Source organism: Capra hircus, chromosome 16 (genome assembly GCF_001704415.2).
Source record: "Capra hircus breed San Clemente chromosome 16, ASM170441v1, whole genome shotgun sequence".
In the NCBI taxonomy this organism is placed as follows: Eukaryota; Metazoa; Chordata; class Mammalia; order Artiodactyla; family Bovidae; genus Capra; species Capra hircus.
Genome location: NC_030823.1, coordinates 63,178,828 through 63,197,054, shown reverse-complemented (window position 1 = coordinate 63,197,054; position 18,227 = coordinate 63,178,828). Strand labels below are relative to the sequence as shown.

Below are 18,227 nucleotides of genomic sequence, written 5' to 3'. Positions count from 1 at the left end.
GCAATCACAGCAGAAAAAGAAATAAAAGGAATCCAAATTGGAAAAGAAGAAGTAAAACTCTCATTGTTTGCAGATGACATGATCCTCTACATGGAAAACCCTAAAGACTCCACCAGAAAATTACTAGAGCTAATCAATGAATATAGTAAAGTTGCAGGATATAAAATCAACACACAGAAATCCCTTGCATTCCTATACACGAATAATGAGAAAGTAGAAAAAGAAATTAAGGAAACAATTCCATTCACCATTGCAACGAAAAGAATAAAATACTTAGGAATATATCTACCTAAAGAAACTAAAGACCTATATATAGAAAACTATAAAACACTGATGAAAGAAATCAAAGAGGACACTAATAGATGGAGAAATATACCATGTTCATGGATCGGAAGAATCAATATAGTGAAAATGAGTATACTACCCAAAGCAATTTACAAATTCAATGCAATCCCTGTCAAGCTACCAGCCACATTTTTCACAGAACTAGAACAAATAATTTCAAGATTTGTATGGAAATACAAAAAACCTCGAATAGCCAAAGCAATCTTGAGAAAGAAGAATGGAACTGGAGGAATCAACTTGCCTGACTTCAGGCTCTACTACAAAGCCACAGTCATCAAGACAGTATGGTACTGGCACAAAGACAGACATATAGATCAATGGAACAAAATAGAAAGCCCAGAGATAAATCCACACACATATGGACACCTTATCTTTGACAAAGGAGGCAAGAATATACAATGGAGTAAAGACAATCTCTTTAACAAGTGGTGCTGGGAAAACTGGTCAACCACTTGTAAAAGAATGAAACTAGATCACTTTCTAACACCGTACACAAAAATAAACTCAAAATGGATTAAAGATCTAAATGTAAGATCAGAAACTATAAAACTCCTAGAGGAGAACATAGGCAAAACACTCTCAGACATAAATCACAGCAGGATCCTCTATGATCCACCTCCCAGAATTCTGGAAATAAAAGCAAAAATAAACAAATGGGATCTAATTAAAATTAAAAGCTTCTGTACAACAAAGGAAAATATAAGCAAGGTGAAAAGACAGCCTTCTGAATGGGAGAAAATAATAGCAAATGAAACAACTGACAAACAACTAATCTCAAAAATATACAAGCAACTTATGCAGCTCAATTCCAGAAAAATAAACGACCCAATCAAAAAATGGGCCAAAGAACTAAATAGACATTTCTCCAAAGAAGACATGTGGATGGCTAACAAACACATGAAAAGATGCTCAACATCACTCATTATTAGAAAAATGCAAATCAAAACCACAATGAGGTACCACTTCACACCAGTCAGAATGGCTGCGATCCAAAAATCTGCAAGCAATAAATGCTGGAGAGGGTGTGGAGAAAAGGGAACCCTCCTACACTGTTGGTGGGAATGCAAACTAGTACAGCCACTATGGAGAACAGTGTGGAGATTCCTTAAAAAATTGCAAATAGAACTACCTTATGACCCAGCAATCCCACTTCTGGGCATACACACCGAGGAAACCAGAATTGAAAGAGACACATGTACCCCAATGGAATAGCCAGGACATGGAAACAACCTAGATGTCCATCAGCAGACGAATGGATAAGAAAGCTGTGGTACATATACACAATGGAGTATTACTCAGCCGTTAAAAAGAATTCATTTGAATCAGTTCTGATGAGATGGATGAAACTGGAGCCAATTATACAGAGTGAAGTAAGCCAGAAAGAAAAACACCAATACAGTATACTAACACATATATATGGAATTTAGGAAGATGGCAATGACGACCCTGTATGCAAGACAGGAAAAAAGACACAGATGTGTATACCGGACTTTTGGACTCAGAGGGAGAGTGAGAGGGTGGGATGATTTGGGAGAATGGGAATTCTAACAGGTATACTGTCATGTAAGAATTGAATCGCCAGTCCATGTCTGACGTAGGGTGCAGCTTGCTTGGGGCTGGTGCATGGGGATGACCCAGAGAGATGTTGTGGGGAGGGAGGTGGGAGGGGGGTTCATGTTTGGGAACGCATGTAAGAATTAAAGATTTTAAAATTTAAAAAAATAAAAAATTAAAAAAAAAATTTTTTTCTAGTTTATGTACAGAAACATAGCATATGAGAGCAGTCAAGGACTAGCAAATGATAATGAAAGTTCATGAAGGTACAGACTGTGTCTTGTCTTCCCCTATACCTCTAAGAGCTTAGAGAAGTGAGAGCAGTGCAGAGTATACAATATGAACTCAAACACTTAGTGAAGGAATAACCCATACTTTTAGTAATATATAACTATTAAGTTTTGATTTCAGAACATGTGGATTGCATTTTAGTAACAGATTAAACCGAGACTGACTTTTTGTTACTCAAAGACACTTTCAACAGCAGTTAAGGATTATACTGAACTAGTGTTAGGAAACAGCACACATTTAACAGATATAAAAGCACTGTATCTCAATTCCTAAACCCAGATTTTAAGTCCTCCAATGAGGACTTAAGGACCTCAAGTTGGTACATGTTTCTGCTTAGTAGATAAAGACTTGCTGGTAAGACAGATACACTGAGATTTACATGTGGATAATACTAATTATCTGTAAAGCCTTTAGAAACACTTACTCAACTATGCTAAAATTTCACTCCAACAATGTTCTTCTGATATTTCAATACTGGCTAAGGTTTAATACAGATCTGCCTCATACTATGTTTAACTTTAGAGTGTTGGAATAATACTTTAAACTGTTATTTTAGCAATTGCCCATATACACCCACCAGAACTTCACATGCAAAAATATATATCTGCAGACAATATTAGTGTCTAAGGTTGAACCAAATACAAAATTGACTACATTCTATACGAGAATGACTTAAAGAAGATCTTATGAAGGTAGGTCCCCCCTCCCTCCCCATTTAGGGAGTATATCTTGAATAGAACCAGAGCTGGAAGCAATCTCAAAAGATCATTTGGTCCAACCCCCTGCTATTCAATGAGACTGCACCTAAACCATTCAAGAAAAATGGCTGTCAATTTGACTTTTAAGCTCTCAAAAGAGAGACCTCTTAGTAACCCCCTACAGGTCTCTATTTAAATTTTAAGATTTTATTTCTGACCTCAGGAAGACAAAGATGTGTTCTTTTAAAATAATCCTTCATGTACCTGAAAACTTACAATGAATAATATTTAGACTTGTTTTTTCTGGGCTGAACAGCCTAGGGCTTTAAAAAGTTGGTTGTTTCTTTCATGTACCCAACCCCATAAATCATGAGCTAAGTTTAAATAGGTCACTAACAGAAGCAGAGAACAGCAGGGGACTCTAGAAGTTTATTTTAAAAACAAGCTATTTCTATTATAGTTACTTGGTATAATCTCTTACACATAAAAAGTATCAACTAAAAAATGATCATCTATAAAAACTATTTCTGATTGTATCTGGCTAATTTACTGTCTCTTAACTAAATTCTACAATCTCTGGAATGTGAAACTTGTATACTTCATAGACAATTTCCCAGTTACAGATAATTCCCCAAGTGCATAGACACTCAAAAGTAACCTAGAAATATGTTATTTGAGACTGTCTTGTTCACTGTTGATTTCAGTGACTAAAACAGTGATTGATACATACTAGTCAAATGTTTGTTGAATAAATGAACTAAAAATAAAAGTTAATTTTAACTCCTCCAATATTATATATATTTTACTACATCATTTAAACAAAGTTAATATACTAATAAAAATTATTTTCATACGTATAACTAGAAAAAAGGTTCTTTAATTTTATCTCCTTGTACAAATGAGTGAAATATATGCCTGCTGAATGAAATTCTCATTACTTTCCTTCAGTCAATCACAAATCCTGCGGGATCAAAGCACAGTAAGAACAATGAGCTCAGTTTGCAGAATGGAATTACTATCAATAAAGCAGGCAACCAAATCACATCTAAATACAGAAAACATCAAATGCTGGACTTCCAAAACTGAGAAAAGAAAGGTGCTTGATCTGAGAGGGAAGGAGGAAAATTTGTCTTTTCCCACTATGATATTTTCTGCCAAATGGCAGCTACTTAGTGAAAACATGTCTGCTCTGTTTCTTTATATAGACAGCACCTCAGTTTAAACTGAAGGAATGTGGTTTGCCAGAATTTCACAAGCTTTAAATTTCGGTTTTATCAACATTTCATAATTAAGTAATGACATAAAACTGGGAGTGAGTCTCCTCTAAAATCGTATGCTTCGTCATTTAGACCAGAAAAAATTCTGTTTAAAAAAATCTAACCTTAAACTGTTCTTCCAACTTCTCTCGAAGAGGGCTCAACTTTTCCAAGCTCTTACTCAGGTACACATGACCATGGAATTTAATAAAGGCCTTGATGAAGTCAGAAACACCCCATTTGGTTTTCACCTCATCCCGGCTGAAATGAAAGAAAAACTTTCATGAATCTTAAGCAGCAAAATGGCTAAAACGTCTCACAGGAGACTTTGATTTGCAAAAACACACTATTTGAGCACCTGTGACTCAGGGAGCAGATTGTGCTCTCAGTGACTTTTCAACTGTAACATGCTCAGATGAGTTAGTACTCAGCAGCCTGTACTACTCCACTGGGAACAATTCAGAGACTGACCAGTTGAAATTCATGCAAAACTGTTGTAATACATATGTTTAAATTTTAGGCAAATAGGAGAGACAGGAAGCATGAGCAACTGTCCATTATTTCTCGTATGCCCAAATTTGAGTCCATTTGGAAAAGTCAACCCTACCTTTCCAGTGCTTTAGAAAGTGCTTTTTGTAGATTAGTAGAGGCAGCTGGGAAAGGGAACTTCACAGCAATGCTTCTGCAGTAGTAGAAAATTGTAGTCAGATGGTCTCCTTTGGAAGAAGCTAAGATAGCCAACTGATTGTAAGGCTGACCTAGAGGAGAAAGGTAAGATTCTAAAGTAATCCAAGATGCGTGAAGTCTCGCTATCACAGAATACAGAAGGTCAGTTTTTAAATCTCTGTATTAACAATGGGGAGCATTTTATAAAGTAAATCTCATGACTAGCTCATTAAAAATGGCCTAGCAGCACACTTTGGTGATGGCGCATAGGTTAAAAAGTCCTATGATTAGGGTGGAGGGCACTCTAAGTTCAAATAAGACTTTGGAAAGGGCTAGACAGTAAGTATTTTTTGCTTTGTGCGCCAGTCTTTATCACAACTACTCACCTCTGCCACCGTAGTGGGAAAGTAGCCACAGACAGCATGAAAAGGACTTTCAATATGGCTTAACAAGAATGCCTATCACCAAACACCTAAAGTAATTTAATTCAAGAATCACTCCTAACGCCGATTTAGGGAGCCATCAAAAGACAAAAGCATTATCTTTTTGTAGTAAGAGAGAATTTTTCTAGGAGGGAAATTATGGTATTAAAAAGAAAATTATTATTATTATTAGGGAAGCCAGTTGTTGAAGCAATTTTAGATCACATTAGAGGATATTCGATTCATAGTGCTTTACTGACAACAGTAATAATATTTTTATTTCCAATTACACAGAATGTACAGTTGAAAGGAAAAATACAATAATCAATACCAAAACAGAAAATATCTTTTGGCTTCTTAAAGAAGCCCTGAACTATCTATTTTCCATTTTTCTACTGAGAGTAAAGTGTCATAAGCAACTCACCATTGGAGGGGACAAGCTGAGCCGCATGCCTATAGTAGGACTCCGCCTGGCTGGTCTGGTTTCTGTATCGAGCTAAGAGGGGGGAAAGAAAAAGCTCAGTTTAAAAACAAACACACAGATAAAAACAACCATTAGGGTAATTCCAAAACAGCTACAGTTTAAAGATTTAAAGTTAATAAATACAGTAAAATTAAATTAAGGTGATTAAAGACAAAATATTTTAAAACAAATTAACTGTAGGATTATGTGTGAAGTGTCCATCCAGCCTTCCCTACCTGGGACATTCAGCATGTGACCAACTTTAAAGCTTACCTAGGCCCCATTTTCAGGTCCTCCAGTGTCATGCCATCACCAGCTCCCACTACGGACTATGCTGGTGACCTGGGGCCGGCCCACAAGAAGGGGTGAGTTATATGGCACTTAAAAACAAAACAAAACAAAAAACACTATATAATATGATCTGAAATTTATGTATTTCTTTAATATTTTTATAAAGTGATTTTGAAAAATGCCTCAGACCTATTGAAATATTATTTATGTGTGTGCAAAGACTACACTGAAAGCAAAAGCAATCTAGATATACTATTACTCACTGAATCTCCCTGTAGAAATTGGTGCTTACTTTGATGTGACCTCTCCTAGAATGAATGACATCAAGAAATCTAAAAATCTCTGAATGTAAATCCACTCCTTGTTATTTGAGGACAGTCAAAACATAATCCTATAGTTAATTTGTTTCACAACCCTTTTTAGGTCACCTTAAAGGAATGAACAAGAATACATATATTCTATAACATTCCCAGATAAAATATATAAAATGGAAATACAAATTGAACTGTAAAAAGCAAACAATTAAAAATGAACTTTTAATGCACTGGTAGGAAGAAAAGAAGGCAACCCAGCTTCAGGAGGAGTAATTTTTATAAACTCCACAATTCCAAAGGAGTACAGTCTTTCAGAAAATATTATGGCATCACTTTGAAAAATTAAGCTTTGATTACATTTTTGCTGGTTTATTATTTGCCTATATCTGCATAAAATCTGAATATGAAAGTTACTTCCTTCAAGATCCTTTGCCAATCTCAAAGCATTCAGAAAATCAAAGTTTCTTAAAATACATTTTATAGTTTTCTCTCATGACAATCTAAGTTGTACGTGTATGCTTGTTTAAAAGAAAATAATCTTTCTATGACTACTCCAAAGAAAAGCATGAATGTATTATCAATTCCTTCACACCAAGGGCTCACCAATGTCTCCAAGGTGAACGAGGCAGTGCTGGCAGATATAGGAACAGGAGCTAGACTGTGGCTTCACTATGGCGCTGGTATGCGTCTGTTTATTGCTGATAATTCCCAACTGGGAAGACTTCACACGGCATGGTAAATCTACATTAAACACTGTACACAGTTCTTGTAATAACTGAAAGGAAAACATGAGCAAGGATTAGTATTAAGTCAGAGTGCTCTAACAGTAATGTTGGTATACTTTAACATGTGTAACTAATATTACATACTGCTAAGACCTAAGATAGGACAACCTTTCATAGGATAACTAGTAACATTCATTACAAATCATATCATTTGACTTGCCAAGTATTAGAGCAATCCAAGATGTACATCTAAAAGGAACAGCAGTAATTTAGGGAAAAAAAAAGATTTTACCTGAGTAGGTTATTCAGATTCATTCAGCAAGCAACTCCATGAAATACCTCTCTCTATTTTGTTTTCCTCTTAGAAACACACAAAACTCATTAAAGACTAGTTGGTTACAAATTTGACTTAAATACAAACCAACATATTTGGCAGACTTCAGGAGTTTCCTGAGATTTATTTTCTTAAGCTCGAGGTCAAACTTGGGTCTCTGCATACACAGATCTATACATCTGTAGAGATCTGGAAGGAACTTTTGACATTATGTAGACATCCACTCTTTCTTCCTTTCTTCTCTAGTTTTATGGTATGAGAGGGTTCCTTCTCTCACTGAGAAATAACTTCTCTGTCTGAGCATGCTGTTTCATTCTTTTCTACCTCCTGCCTGTCATCCTCTCATTTTTAAAATCTACTTTCAACTTATCAAGCTTCTTTGCTCTGGCCTATGAAACGTAGCCCACAAAAAATAAACAATAATTATTACTATAAAACAAAACACGCAGAACGGAAGCACTTTCCCTTGACTCTAGATTTCTGCTTTAGCAAGCTTCTAATGTCTCTTCTTCTCAACAGAATTCCTTCAAAGGAGTCCATAAGTATCATATCTGCTTTCTCAATTCCTAGTCGCTCCTTGGTCCATTACAATCTGACTTTCACACAACCTCTCCGTTCCCCATCCCACCATCCACAACCACTCTACTGAAACTGCTGTCAAAGACTTCTTGTTAAAAATTTGCAAATACAATGGATGTTTCCTAGTCATCATCCTATTGGATCTCTCTGTCACATTGAAAACAGCTGATTTTATGACTGATCACTAAGCTTTTCTAGTTCTTTTTTTCTTGCCTATCATTTCTTTTCAGTGTCCTTCATTCAAAGACTTTTCTCCCTCCACATTAATAACCTCAAGCACTTAATTCTTGGCCCTCCACACAGCTCTTCACATTCTACTCTCAGTCATTCAAATATTTACTTACAAGCAGATGACACCACACTTATGGCAGAAAGTGAAGAAGAACTAAAGAGCCTGTTGATGAAAGTGAAAGAGGAGAGTGAAAAAAGTTGGCTTAAAGCTCAACATTCAGAAAACTAAGATCATGGTATCCAGTCCCATCACTTCATGGGAAATAGATGGGCAAACAGTGGAAACAGTGGCTGACTTTATTTTTCTGGACTCCAAAATCACTGCAGATGGTGATTACAGCCATGAAATTAAGACGCTTACTCCTTGGAAGGAAAGTTATGACCAACCTAGACAGCATATTCAAAAGCAGAGACATTACTTTGCCAACAAAGGTCCGTTTAGTCAAGGCTATGGTTTTTCCAGTGGTCATGTATGGATATGAGAGTCGGACTATAAAGAAAGCTGAGCACCGAAGAATTGATGCCTTTGAACTGTGGTGTTGGAGAAGACTCTTGAGAGTCCCTTGGACTGCAAGGAGATCCAACCAGTCCATCCTAAGGAAGATCAGTCCTGGGTGTTCATTGGAGGGACTGATGTTGAAGCTGAAACTCCAATACTTTGGCCACCTCATGCAAAGAGCTGACTCATTTGAAAAGACCCTGATGCTGGGAAAGATTGAGGGCAGGAGGAGAAGGGGACGACAGAGGATGAGATGGTTTGATGGCATCACCGACTCGATGGACATGGGTTTGGGTGGACTCTGGGAGTTGGTGATGGACAGGGAGGCCTGGTATGCTGCAGTTCATGGGGTTGCAGAGTCAGACACGACTGAGTGACTGAACTGAAAATCATTCAAATACTTGGTTATTGTATTACACACCCATGGAAAATAGGGACACAGAGATAAATAAAAAAATCTGTGTGCTTAAGGAGCTCACAGCTAAATGAGCAAGACAGGTACATAAAGTAGGGAAAGGAGAGTAGGAGAGACGAGGAAGAGAGAGAAAGATATCAAACACGATAGCATAAACCAACGGAATATTCTATGCCTATAAGAAGTTTCAATCCCTGGGCTATGTGTTTGTCTCACTTAATCCTTGTGATAAACTAGTAGCAATGCAATATGTTGCTTCAACACAGGTATGAAGCTCCATTTACAAAAATATTGAGTTGAGTAATATTACAGAATTAGAAATATCTTGATTCAAATACCACTCTCTCTAATAAGTACAGATTTCACGAAACAAAATAAGATACCTTGGGGGACCCAACTCAGAATGATATATAATATCTCACCCTTTTCCTAAGATAAAAAGCACCTCTATAACCAAATATAAAATCCTATATTCCCTTCTCACGAAACACAGGGGTTATCTACAACAGTATTTATACCTGTACATTTGCAATGTGCAAGATATTCACTGACATAAAATTGAGCAAACAAAACTAGTGCCCAGTACTGGAGTGGGCTGCCATTTCCCGCTGTCATCTGTCTTACGTATAGTGGCGTGTACATGCCAGTGTCAGCCTCCCAGTGTACCCTTCTCCCCCGTATCCCCTGGTAATCATAAGATTTCTGCATCTGGCTTCTGTTTTGTAAATAAGCTTTTGTCCACCTCCCCCCGCCCCCAAATATTTTGTATAAGCAATATTTAAATAGCTTATAGCTAGTGGAATTTCAGGATTTATCTAATGTACTGGTTTTACAGACGTCCTCAAGTTAAAAGTATATAGCAAAAACACAATTGGGTGTAACTATATAATAAAATATTTAGATTTGATCAACAACAACAACAAAAAAACCAACAAAAAAACCCAAAACTAGTGCCCAGAATGAAGAGAGTCTGAAAATAGAAAAAAAGGAACAAAAAATGGGAAAAACCCTAAAACAGATTCTGTGGAAGACAGCAAGAAGAAACATGACCGAGGATAAGCAAACAGCTGAAAGAACAGGCTGGAAAATCAGGCACAGCTGAGTATCTATAGAAGGAAAAAGGGTGTTTAAGAAAAGTTAATCAAATATGGTCGAAACTTCATGTGGCTGTCTTATAATGAACTTTTTGCCTGAACCCAGGAGTTGTAGGTAGACATACTGGAAAAACTCCTGCTGGTTCAAAGGATTCCAGGTGAGAAAGCACGAGTTGAGGCAGAAACAAGGTGAGACTAAAGAGAAACAGACGTTTAATAAGCTGAACAAAACTATATTTGGCAATTATTCTGTGCAAGCTCTATTATACTATTCCACTGCTCCTTAGCTCTTCAATCTACCCTAAGAATTTAGAACTAAGTATGAATACACAGGGATTCCCTCATAGCTCAGCTGGTAAAGAATCCGCCTGCAATGCAGGAGATCCCAATTTGATTCCTGAGTTGGGAAGATCTGCTGGAGAAGGGATAGGCTACCCACTCCAGTATTCTTGGGCTTCCCTTGTGGCTCAGCTGGTAAAGAATCCACCTGCAATGTGGGAGACCTGGGTTTGATCCCTAGGTTGGGAAGATCCCCTGGAGAAGGGAAAGGCTACCACACTCCAGTATTCTGGCCTGGAGAATTCTATGGACTGTATAGTCCATGGGGTCACAAAGAGTTGGACATGACTGAGCGACTTTCACTTTTCACTTTCACTATGAATACACAGAATATCTTTTAATTACTATGGATACTTAATGCTTTCTTTTTGGCTCCCATTTCTTAAGAGTAAGGACTACTCTACTGTTCTGTTTTTTCATGTTTTAAAAAAACCCATACAGCATAATGTTACATCTTTACTTCATTTGGCAATTTGGTTCTGGTTTGAAGCACCATGCTTTAATACCAATAGTTAACAAAACGGTATCTAAGTCAAAATCATCTTCACAGAAAACAGAAATGAGGATAATCATGTATCAGTCTCTTTTCAATCCATTCTAATCAGATTTCTATCTCAACCACTCAACTTAAGTCAAATTTCATCAAATCCAAGATACCATAAACTATAAGATGAACTATTATTTATGTAACAGAATAAAAAACTGCCAATTAAATGGTGAACTGAACATCTTTTGTAAATGTATCCCTATCTCAGAGGTGTTAAAATATGAAAAATGTTTTAGAAATGAGGAAATATGGTATCCATTAATTTCACTAATGACTTCTGTGTGTCAAATCCAACCGATCCTTTTTAATCACCTTACCTGATTTCTTTGTAGCACTCAACTGAGTTGGTCACTCCCTCCTCATAGCGAAATGCTTTTCTCTTTGTCTTCTAAGATACCACTCTGATTTACTCCTACTGAAATGTGGCTCCTACTGTGCCAAACCTGTTCCCACCTAGTTCTATGGTTTTAAATGCAAAAACCCTAATGTCCAAGTCAGGGTACTTTATTGTAATCATAAATTTTACTCTGGCTCCGACCTTTTCACTGAGCTCCTAGCTTAGCTTATCAAATTACCTATTTGACCTCTCCACTTATATGTCAAACTGGCATCTATCTCCCTAGCGTAGCCTGAATAGAGTTGTCTTTTCCTCAGTGTTCCCTATCTCAGTAAATGGTACAACCAGTCAACTAGCCACTCAATCTGATAACTTATCTCTGACTCTTCCCCTATCCTGATTCCATACATCTGATCCAATCCATTAGGAAGTCCTGGCCATACTTTAAAAATCCATCAGTATCTTCCCATTACCACAGCAGCACACTACCTACCTTCCATTCTTGACGCCTGCTAAATCAATCTCCAAGCAACATCCAAAGTAATCTTTTAAAAATACAAATTTTATCATGCTATTCCCCTGTCTACTTCCCAATGACTTGCAACTATACTTCAGATTAAAATTCAAAACTCATCTTAGTCTATAAAGCTATACAATGATTTGGACCTGGTGTACTTCCCCAGTCTAGTAGCTTAATCTGTACCACATGTCATCAAAAAAGGTGTACAGAACATTATTGTTTACAACACCATTTAACTGTTTCAATTATCAAGTCAAGATAACCAAAAAAAATGTTACTAACAAGTTCTATTAATGTTGAGATCTGAAGAGAGTTTACTGCTGCTCATTCTATGACTGGTGTAATTACTCAACCAGGGCCTGTGGAATGCAGTGGGGGAAAGAGTAATACTTACTACAAAAATTTCAAAAAACAAATTTCAAAATTAGATTATTTATATATTTTCCTTTACAAAATAATATTTTCCTTTATGAAACAATATTTTGAGACACTTAATGATTTTACTATTGACTTGCTTATAAAATGTTTTTGCAAATAACCTGCTACCTCAACAAAAATGATTCCTGCTACACTTCCTTGCAGATTCGTCTGGATTTATCAGTGTCCAACCAAACCCTTGGAAATGTGCTACGTGTGTGCCACATCATAAAAAAACGGTTAAGAATCATTTTTCAAGATAGTCTACGTAATAATGGCTAATATAAAAACATACTGCAGAAGGTGGACACTCTATTGGGTTGGCCAAAGGGTTCATTCTGGTCTTTCCATAAGATCTTTTGGCCAATCCAATACCTCCACCAAGTCTCTACTGCTCCTCCCGACTTAAGTTGTGTTCAGTTTAGATTTCCACTACATGGAGGAGATGTAGGTTTGTAGGAGATTTAGGTTGGAGATGAGACTGGAGTTTTAAAACTAGATTGTTTATTATAAAAACCTAAGGGCAATGAGAATGGTACGAAATCTGTCCAAAAGGTTATGATGGGAATCTGGAATTCAAAGAAGTATAGTTGAAAGTAGTAATTGGGGGGTGTGTGTATGCTAGGAATAGGGAGACATACCATTTTTGTTAATACCCCATTGAGCTGAGACTATTCAACTAACGTTTAGAGTCCAACTGTATACATAGATTTTATATCATGATTTTTCATTTAACACAATTTCCTGATCATAAAAAAAAATCTTCATAAACAGGACCTGCTGCTGCTGCTGCTAAGTCGCTTCAGTTGTGTCCGACTCTGTGCGACCCCATAGACAGCAGCCCACCAGGCTCCCCCATCCCTGGGATTCTCCAGGCAAGAACACTGGAGTGGGTTGCCATTTCCTTCTCCAATAAACAGGAACTAATTAAACTTAAAAGCTTTTGCAGAGCAAAGAAAACTGTCAAACAAAATGAAAACACCACCTGCCAAATGAGAGAAAACTGATTAAGGGTTAATATCCAAAATCTATAAACTGCTCATAAAACTTAAGATCAAAAAAACAAACAACTGGATTAAAAAATGCCAGAAGATCTGAATAAACACTTTTTCAGTGAAGACATACTGATGGCCAATAGGCAATGAAAAGAGGCTCAACATTGCTAGTCATCAGAAAAATGCAAATTAAAACCACAGTGAGTTATTACCTCACAAATGTCATGGCTATCATCAAAAAGATCACCACCAACAAATGCTGATAAAGACATGGAGAAAAGGGAACCCCCATACACTGCTGGTGGAAATGTAAGTTGGTACAGTCAGTGCAGAAAACAGTAAGGAGGTTTCTCAGAAAAATAAAAACAGAACTACTCTATTACCTAGCAATTCCACTCCTATTCCTGGGAATATAGCCAAATAAAACAAAAAGAAAACATACATGCACTTCAATGTTCACAGCAGCGTTATATACAACTGCCAACATATGGAGACAACCCACCTGTCCATCAACAGATGAATGGATAAAACAGATGTGGGGTGTGTGTGTATCCCCACAAACATACACGCACAATGGGATACTACTAAGCCATAAAAAAGAATGAAAATTTGCCACCTGCAACAACATGGACTTGGAAGAGATTATATTAAATGCAATGTCAGATACAGAAAGGTAAGTGCCTGTATGCTATCATTTACATGTGAAATCTAAAAAACCCAACAAAGTAGTAAATATAACAAAAAAAATGAAACAGACGCACAGATAAAGAAAACAAACTAGTGGTTACCAGCTAGGAAAGGCAAAGGAGAGAGGAGAGGTAGAGGTAGGGGACGAAGAGGCACAAGCTGTTATGCACCAAATAAATAAGCTCTAAGGACACATTAGACAGCACAGGGACTATAACCAATATTCATAATTACTATAAACGAGTAAGTATTTCCCAGATGACACTAGTGGTAAAGAACCTGCTTGCTAATGCAGAAGACATCAGATAGGCAGGCAGGTTTGATCCTTAGGTCGGGAAGATCCCCTGGAGGAGGGCACGGCAACCCACTCCAGTATTCTTGCCTGGAGAATCCCATGGACAGAGGAGACTGGTGGGCTACAGTCCATAGGGCGAAAGAGAGTCAGACATGACTGAAGTGACTTAGCAAGCACACAGGCATAAGCAGTACAACCTTTAAAAATTGTGACTCACTATGTTGTATACCTGAAACTTACATAATATTGTACACCAGCTAAACCTCAATTAAAAAAACCTTCATAAATACCATCTATAATAGTTTCATAATTCCATTTTACAGATGGTTTATAATTTATTTAACCGTTACTCTACTGTAGGATATTGGTGTTGCTTCCAAATTTTAGTATTTGAATATAAAACCTATTTGTTCCTTTAAATTGTAATTATTATTATTAAGTATCTGTTGACCTATGGACAAATGCACAAAGAAAACCTGTGCCACAAGAACGAAACTATGTAACTGCTGTATTTCAAAAACCTCAAACAAAATGAAAGGGCAAGAAGAAATTGGAGAAAAGGATGTCTGTCAAAAAAAAAAAAGGAAGAAAAACTAATATCCCTATGCAGAAAGAGCTCAGATAAATTACTGCGGAAAAAATTAGAGTTTGAACAATGGATGGGGAAAATAAATTATTAAACTGATTGTATAAAATACAAATATCTAATAAAGAATGAAAGAAGTTCAACATCAGTAGTAACTAGACATTAAATTATTCTCCATCTATGAAGTATGTTATCAATTAATCATTCATTTGCCTTTACTGAAATACTTAATGCTGTTGAGTGTATGTCAAGATAGACACTTGCATACACTGTTGATGGAAATTTAAAAACATAAATGATAACTTTCTGGGAAAACAAAAGTGATTATCAATAGTGTTAAAAACTCTACTCATCAGTAATTTATCCTGAATGAGAGGGTAAGGAAAAATGCTTTGACTTTTTATAATTTTCAAATCTCTTGGCATTGGTATGCATTTTTTATAATGGAAAAGCCAAAAAAAAGTATCTATTTAACATATCCATCTCCTCATTTAGACTGGATAGTCCTTTGAAAGTTAAAAGATGGTCTCTCTTCCCTCTAATCCTCGGTGTCTAGTATTGTGTCTTACAAAGAACAGATTTTTAACAGTTACTTGCAGAATGAATTAACCTTTAACATCTGCCCTAAGGATTAGTCAAGTCAAACCACAACCCCTCTCTCCAGAAATACCAACTTTTGCTAAAAGCTGGAAGCAATTAAAAAATAAAGTGTGAGAACAAGAACCATACTTGAGTTCTTTCAATGATGAACAGTGATGAATTTTTTAGTCTAAGTAAATCTATAAGATGGCAGCTATTTGATATCTTTCAACAGTCTTTTCTAAACAGCAAAACCAAAATAGACAAAATATAGGTAGCAGTGGTCAAGCAGCAGCAGAGAGAAGGTTCTGTGAATTTCTTTGGTACAAGCTCCTCAAAATCTTGCCTTGTCATTGTAAGAGGAGAATTTATACACATTTTATTAAATTATGAATGCTATTATAAGTGAATGGGATGAAGTTTTCAAAGGAATTCTGCTTAAATAAAATTCATTGTCCAAAAAGAATTATTTGTCTGTCCAAAAAAGAATCATTCTACCTCACGTGATTTAGAAGTCATATCGAGATATAACTAAGGGCAGGGAAAGTTTCTGAGAACAATAAATAACAGCTTATTATTCAAACTGAGGAAAGGCTACTCTATCTCTTAGGTAGCTTAACAACATTTGAAGCTCCAGATATATTCTACTATATACTTAATACTAGAGAAACTCATTTGAGATCACAGAGTTTGACTTTCTTACCTGGCACAACATGGCTGTTAAACTTTCTTAGTGACCATACCCATACATTCACATTTGCTCTAATGAAGCCAAGTCAGTTCACTTGTAACTGTACTTCTGCAGCTTCACTATGGCATTGCTCTCATACCCTTTTCCTATTCATACAATTATACCTCCAACCTTTAAGGTGAACCATCACCTTTTAAAGAGCAGAGTCTTTACTGATTTAAAAGTCTTATGGTAAATAATTCTGGACATTTTTAAAATTTGAGATTACAGATGATCAACCCCTAGATGCACCATACTATGGGTATGTAAAGTACCTATACAAATAAAATGTGTACAAAGGGAATGTTCACCACTGATTTTTAGGAAAACTGGTATGCAGTGCCAAACTCACCTGAGTATAGAAGCCACTAGCTGCCTCTAGGAACAGAGAAAGGTTTGCCTGAACTTCACTCCGATTCGGGTTTGCTCGATTCTTTGCCTGGCCTTGTAGTGTTGTGATCTGATTCTTAAAGGCATGATTCCAGCTGAAAACAAAATGTAATTCTATTTGGTATAGCAGTGACTCACTGGGCAGACACTGGTCCCCCTGAGAACAAGAAAGAACTGTTTGTTATAATTATAACACACTAGACAGTAAACCTGCACTAAAGTTATCACTTAAATAACTCTATGCTCCCCTTGGAACAAGACTAGACAAGCAGTAGAATGCAACTGACCTTAGTAAACACTTACCAAATGTTCGAATAATCAGTGGCTTCAGTTATTAATCTTTTAGGGTTACTAGAGTTAGAACCTACTTAGGAATCCTGGTACAAACTTAGAACTACAGTGGTAAGACCAAAGTAAAAGTAAGCTATTAACAAGTTTTCATACATTTTATCATTGCACCAAAAAATGTCTTCTATCAAGTGGCATGCCTGGGGGGATGGGGGATGGTGGCGGTGGTTTCCTTATAAATATTAAGCCATATTTCTTATTTCTCTAAAACTTATTTCCCACAACACTTGGTTCTATTTCTATTTAATAGTTTTGTTTCTCTTGGGGTTAATATTTTTGCGAGAGCTTGAAATATAAACTTATTTTTGACATTTCAGTTTTGGCTATTCAAACACAGTGCTGAAATATGGCATATCAAAATCCTGTTATAAAATGCCTTTCATTCATTAATCAAGTTGTACAGAGAGTCATTTTAAATTTAGTTATGGTGAAGTACAGTTGCTCCCTAATTTGGAAATCACAGGGGGAAAAGAAAGAAACGAACAAAAAAACAAACTAAGAAGGAAGAAAGATATACTGGCTTCATTAAAGGATGCAAATATAGATAAAGGGTTTACAACCTACCTGGAAAGTACCTAATTCTTTATCAACGGCAGCTTTTGAGACTCTTTTGAAGCACTGGGGTTTTTAATGATTTCTGAGGGCAATCACTCCCTCAGCAATTTTGATGCCATCTTATCCATGACTCTAATATCAAAAATACGTGTTTGAGTGGTTGTGATTAAATTCTATTACTAGGTCTTCTAACAATATAAAGGTCAGGTGTGCAAAAATCAGGAAAATTAGATTAGGAAAAACTAATTTTCACCACAACTTAGGTAAACAGAATATTCTTGATTTTTAATTTTCCACCAGGCTAATGTCCTTGTTTCAATTTATAAAGCAAGGCCTTCCATGAAAGGAATTTATTTACTCACTTGGGAATCTGGTTATCTGCCATTTCACAGCTCATAGAGAGAATGAGTGGAATAGCCCAAATACGTAAAATTTTTCTTAGTCTTGTTGGGGAGTGGAGGAAGGAAATATCTATTTATTCGATTAAAAGGAAGAACTTTCCTTACAATGTATTTTCCTTTGGGAGAGATTTATAGAATTGCATTTATCAAAGAAAGTCTGCTCTGAACACTTCCTTTTCTAAATCATAGCTTAAATACAGGACTGAATACAATACAGAGAATTCAAACACTATTTCTTAGCACTTGAAATATATACAGACTTGTTTTTATGATATGCCCTAAACACCTTAATAAAACTCAACTCTGAACATTTCTCCTCTTTAC

The 18,227-nt window shown here is 36.3% G+C and overlaps 1 protein-coding gene across 7 annotated transcripts in view; it reads right to left on the bottom strand.

The window, feature by feature from the left end:
- The window catches only part of SMG7 (SMG7, nonsense mediated mRNA decay factor), a 92,665-nt gene that overhangs the window by 28,428 nt on the left and 46,010 nt on the right, over window positions 1–18,227 (bottom strand). For all 7 annotated transcript variants that reach the window (XM_018060700.1, XM_018060696.1, XM_018060695.1 and 4 more), the window contains exons 4-8: window positions 16,562–16,694; window positions 6,904–7,075; window positions 5,657–5,728; window positions 4,752–4,902; window positions 4,270–4,405 (exon numbers count right to left, since the gene is read on the bottom strand). In XM_018060700.1, the coding sequence (XP_017916189.1) occupies window positions 4,270–4,405; window positions 4,752–4,902; window positions 5,657–5,728; window positions 6,904–7,075; window positions 16,562–16,694 (664 nt within the window). The remainder of the gene's footprint in view (window positions 1–4,269; window positions 4,406–4,751; window positions 4,903–5,656; window positions 5,729–6,903; window positions 7,076–16,561; window positions 16,695–18,227) is intronic.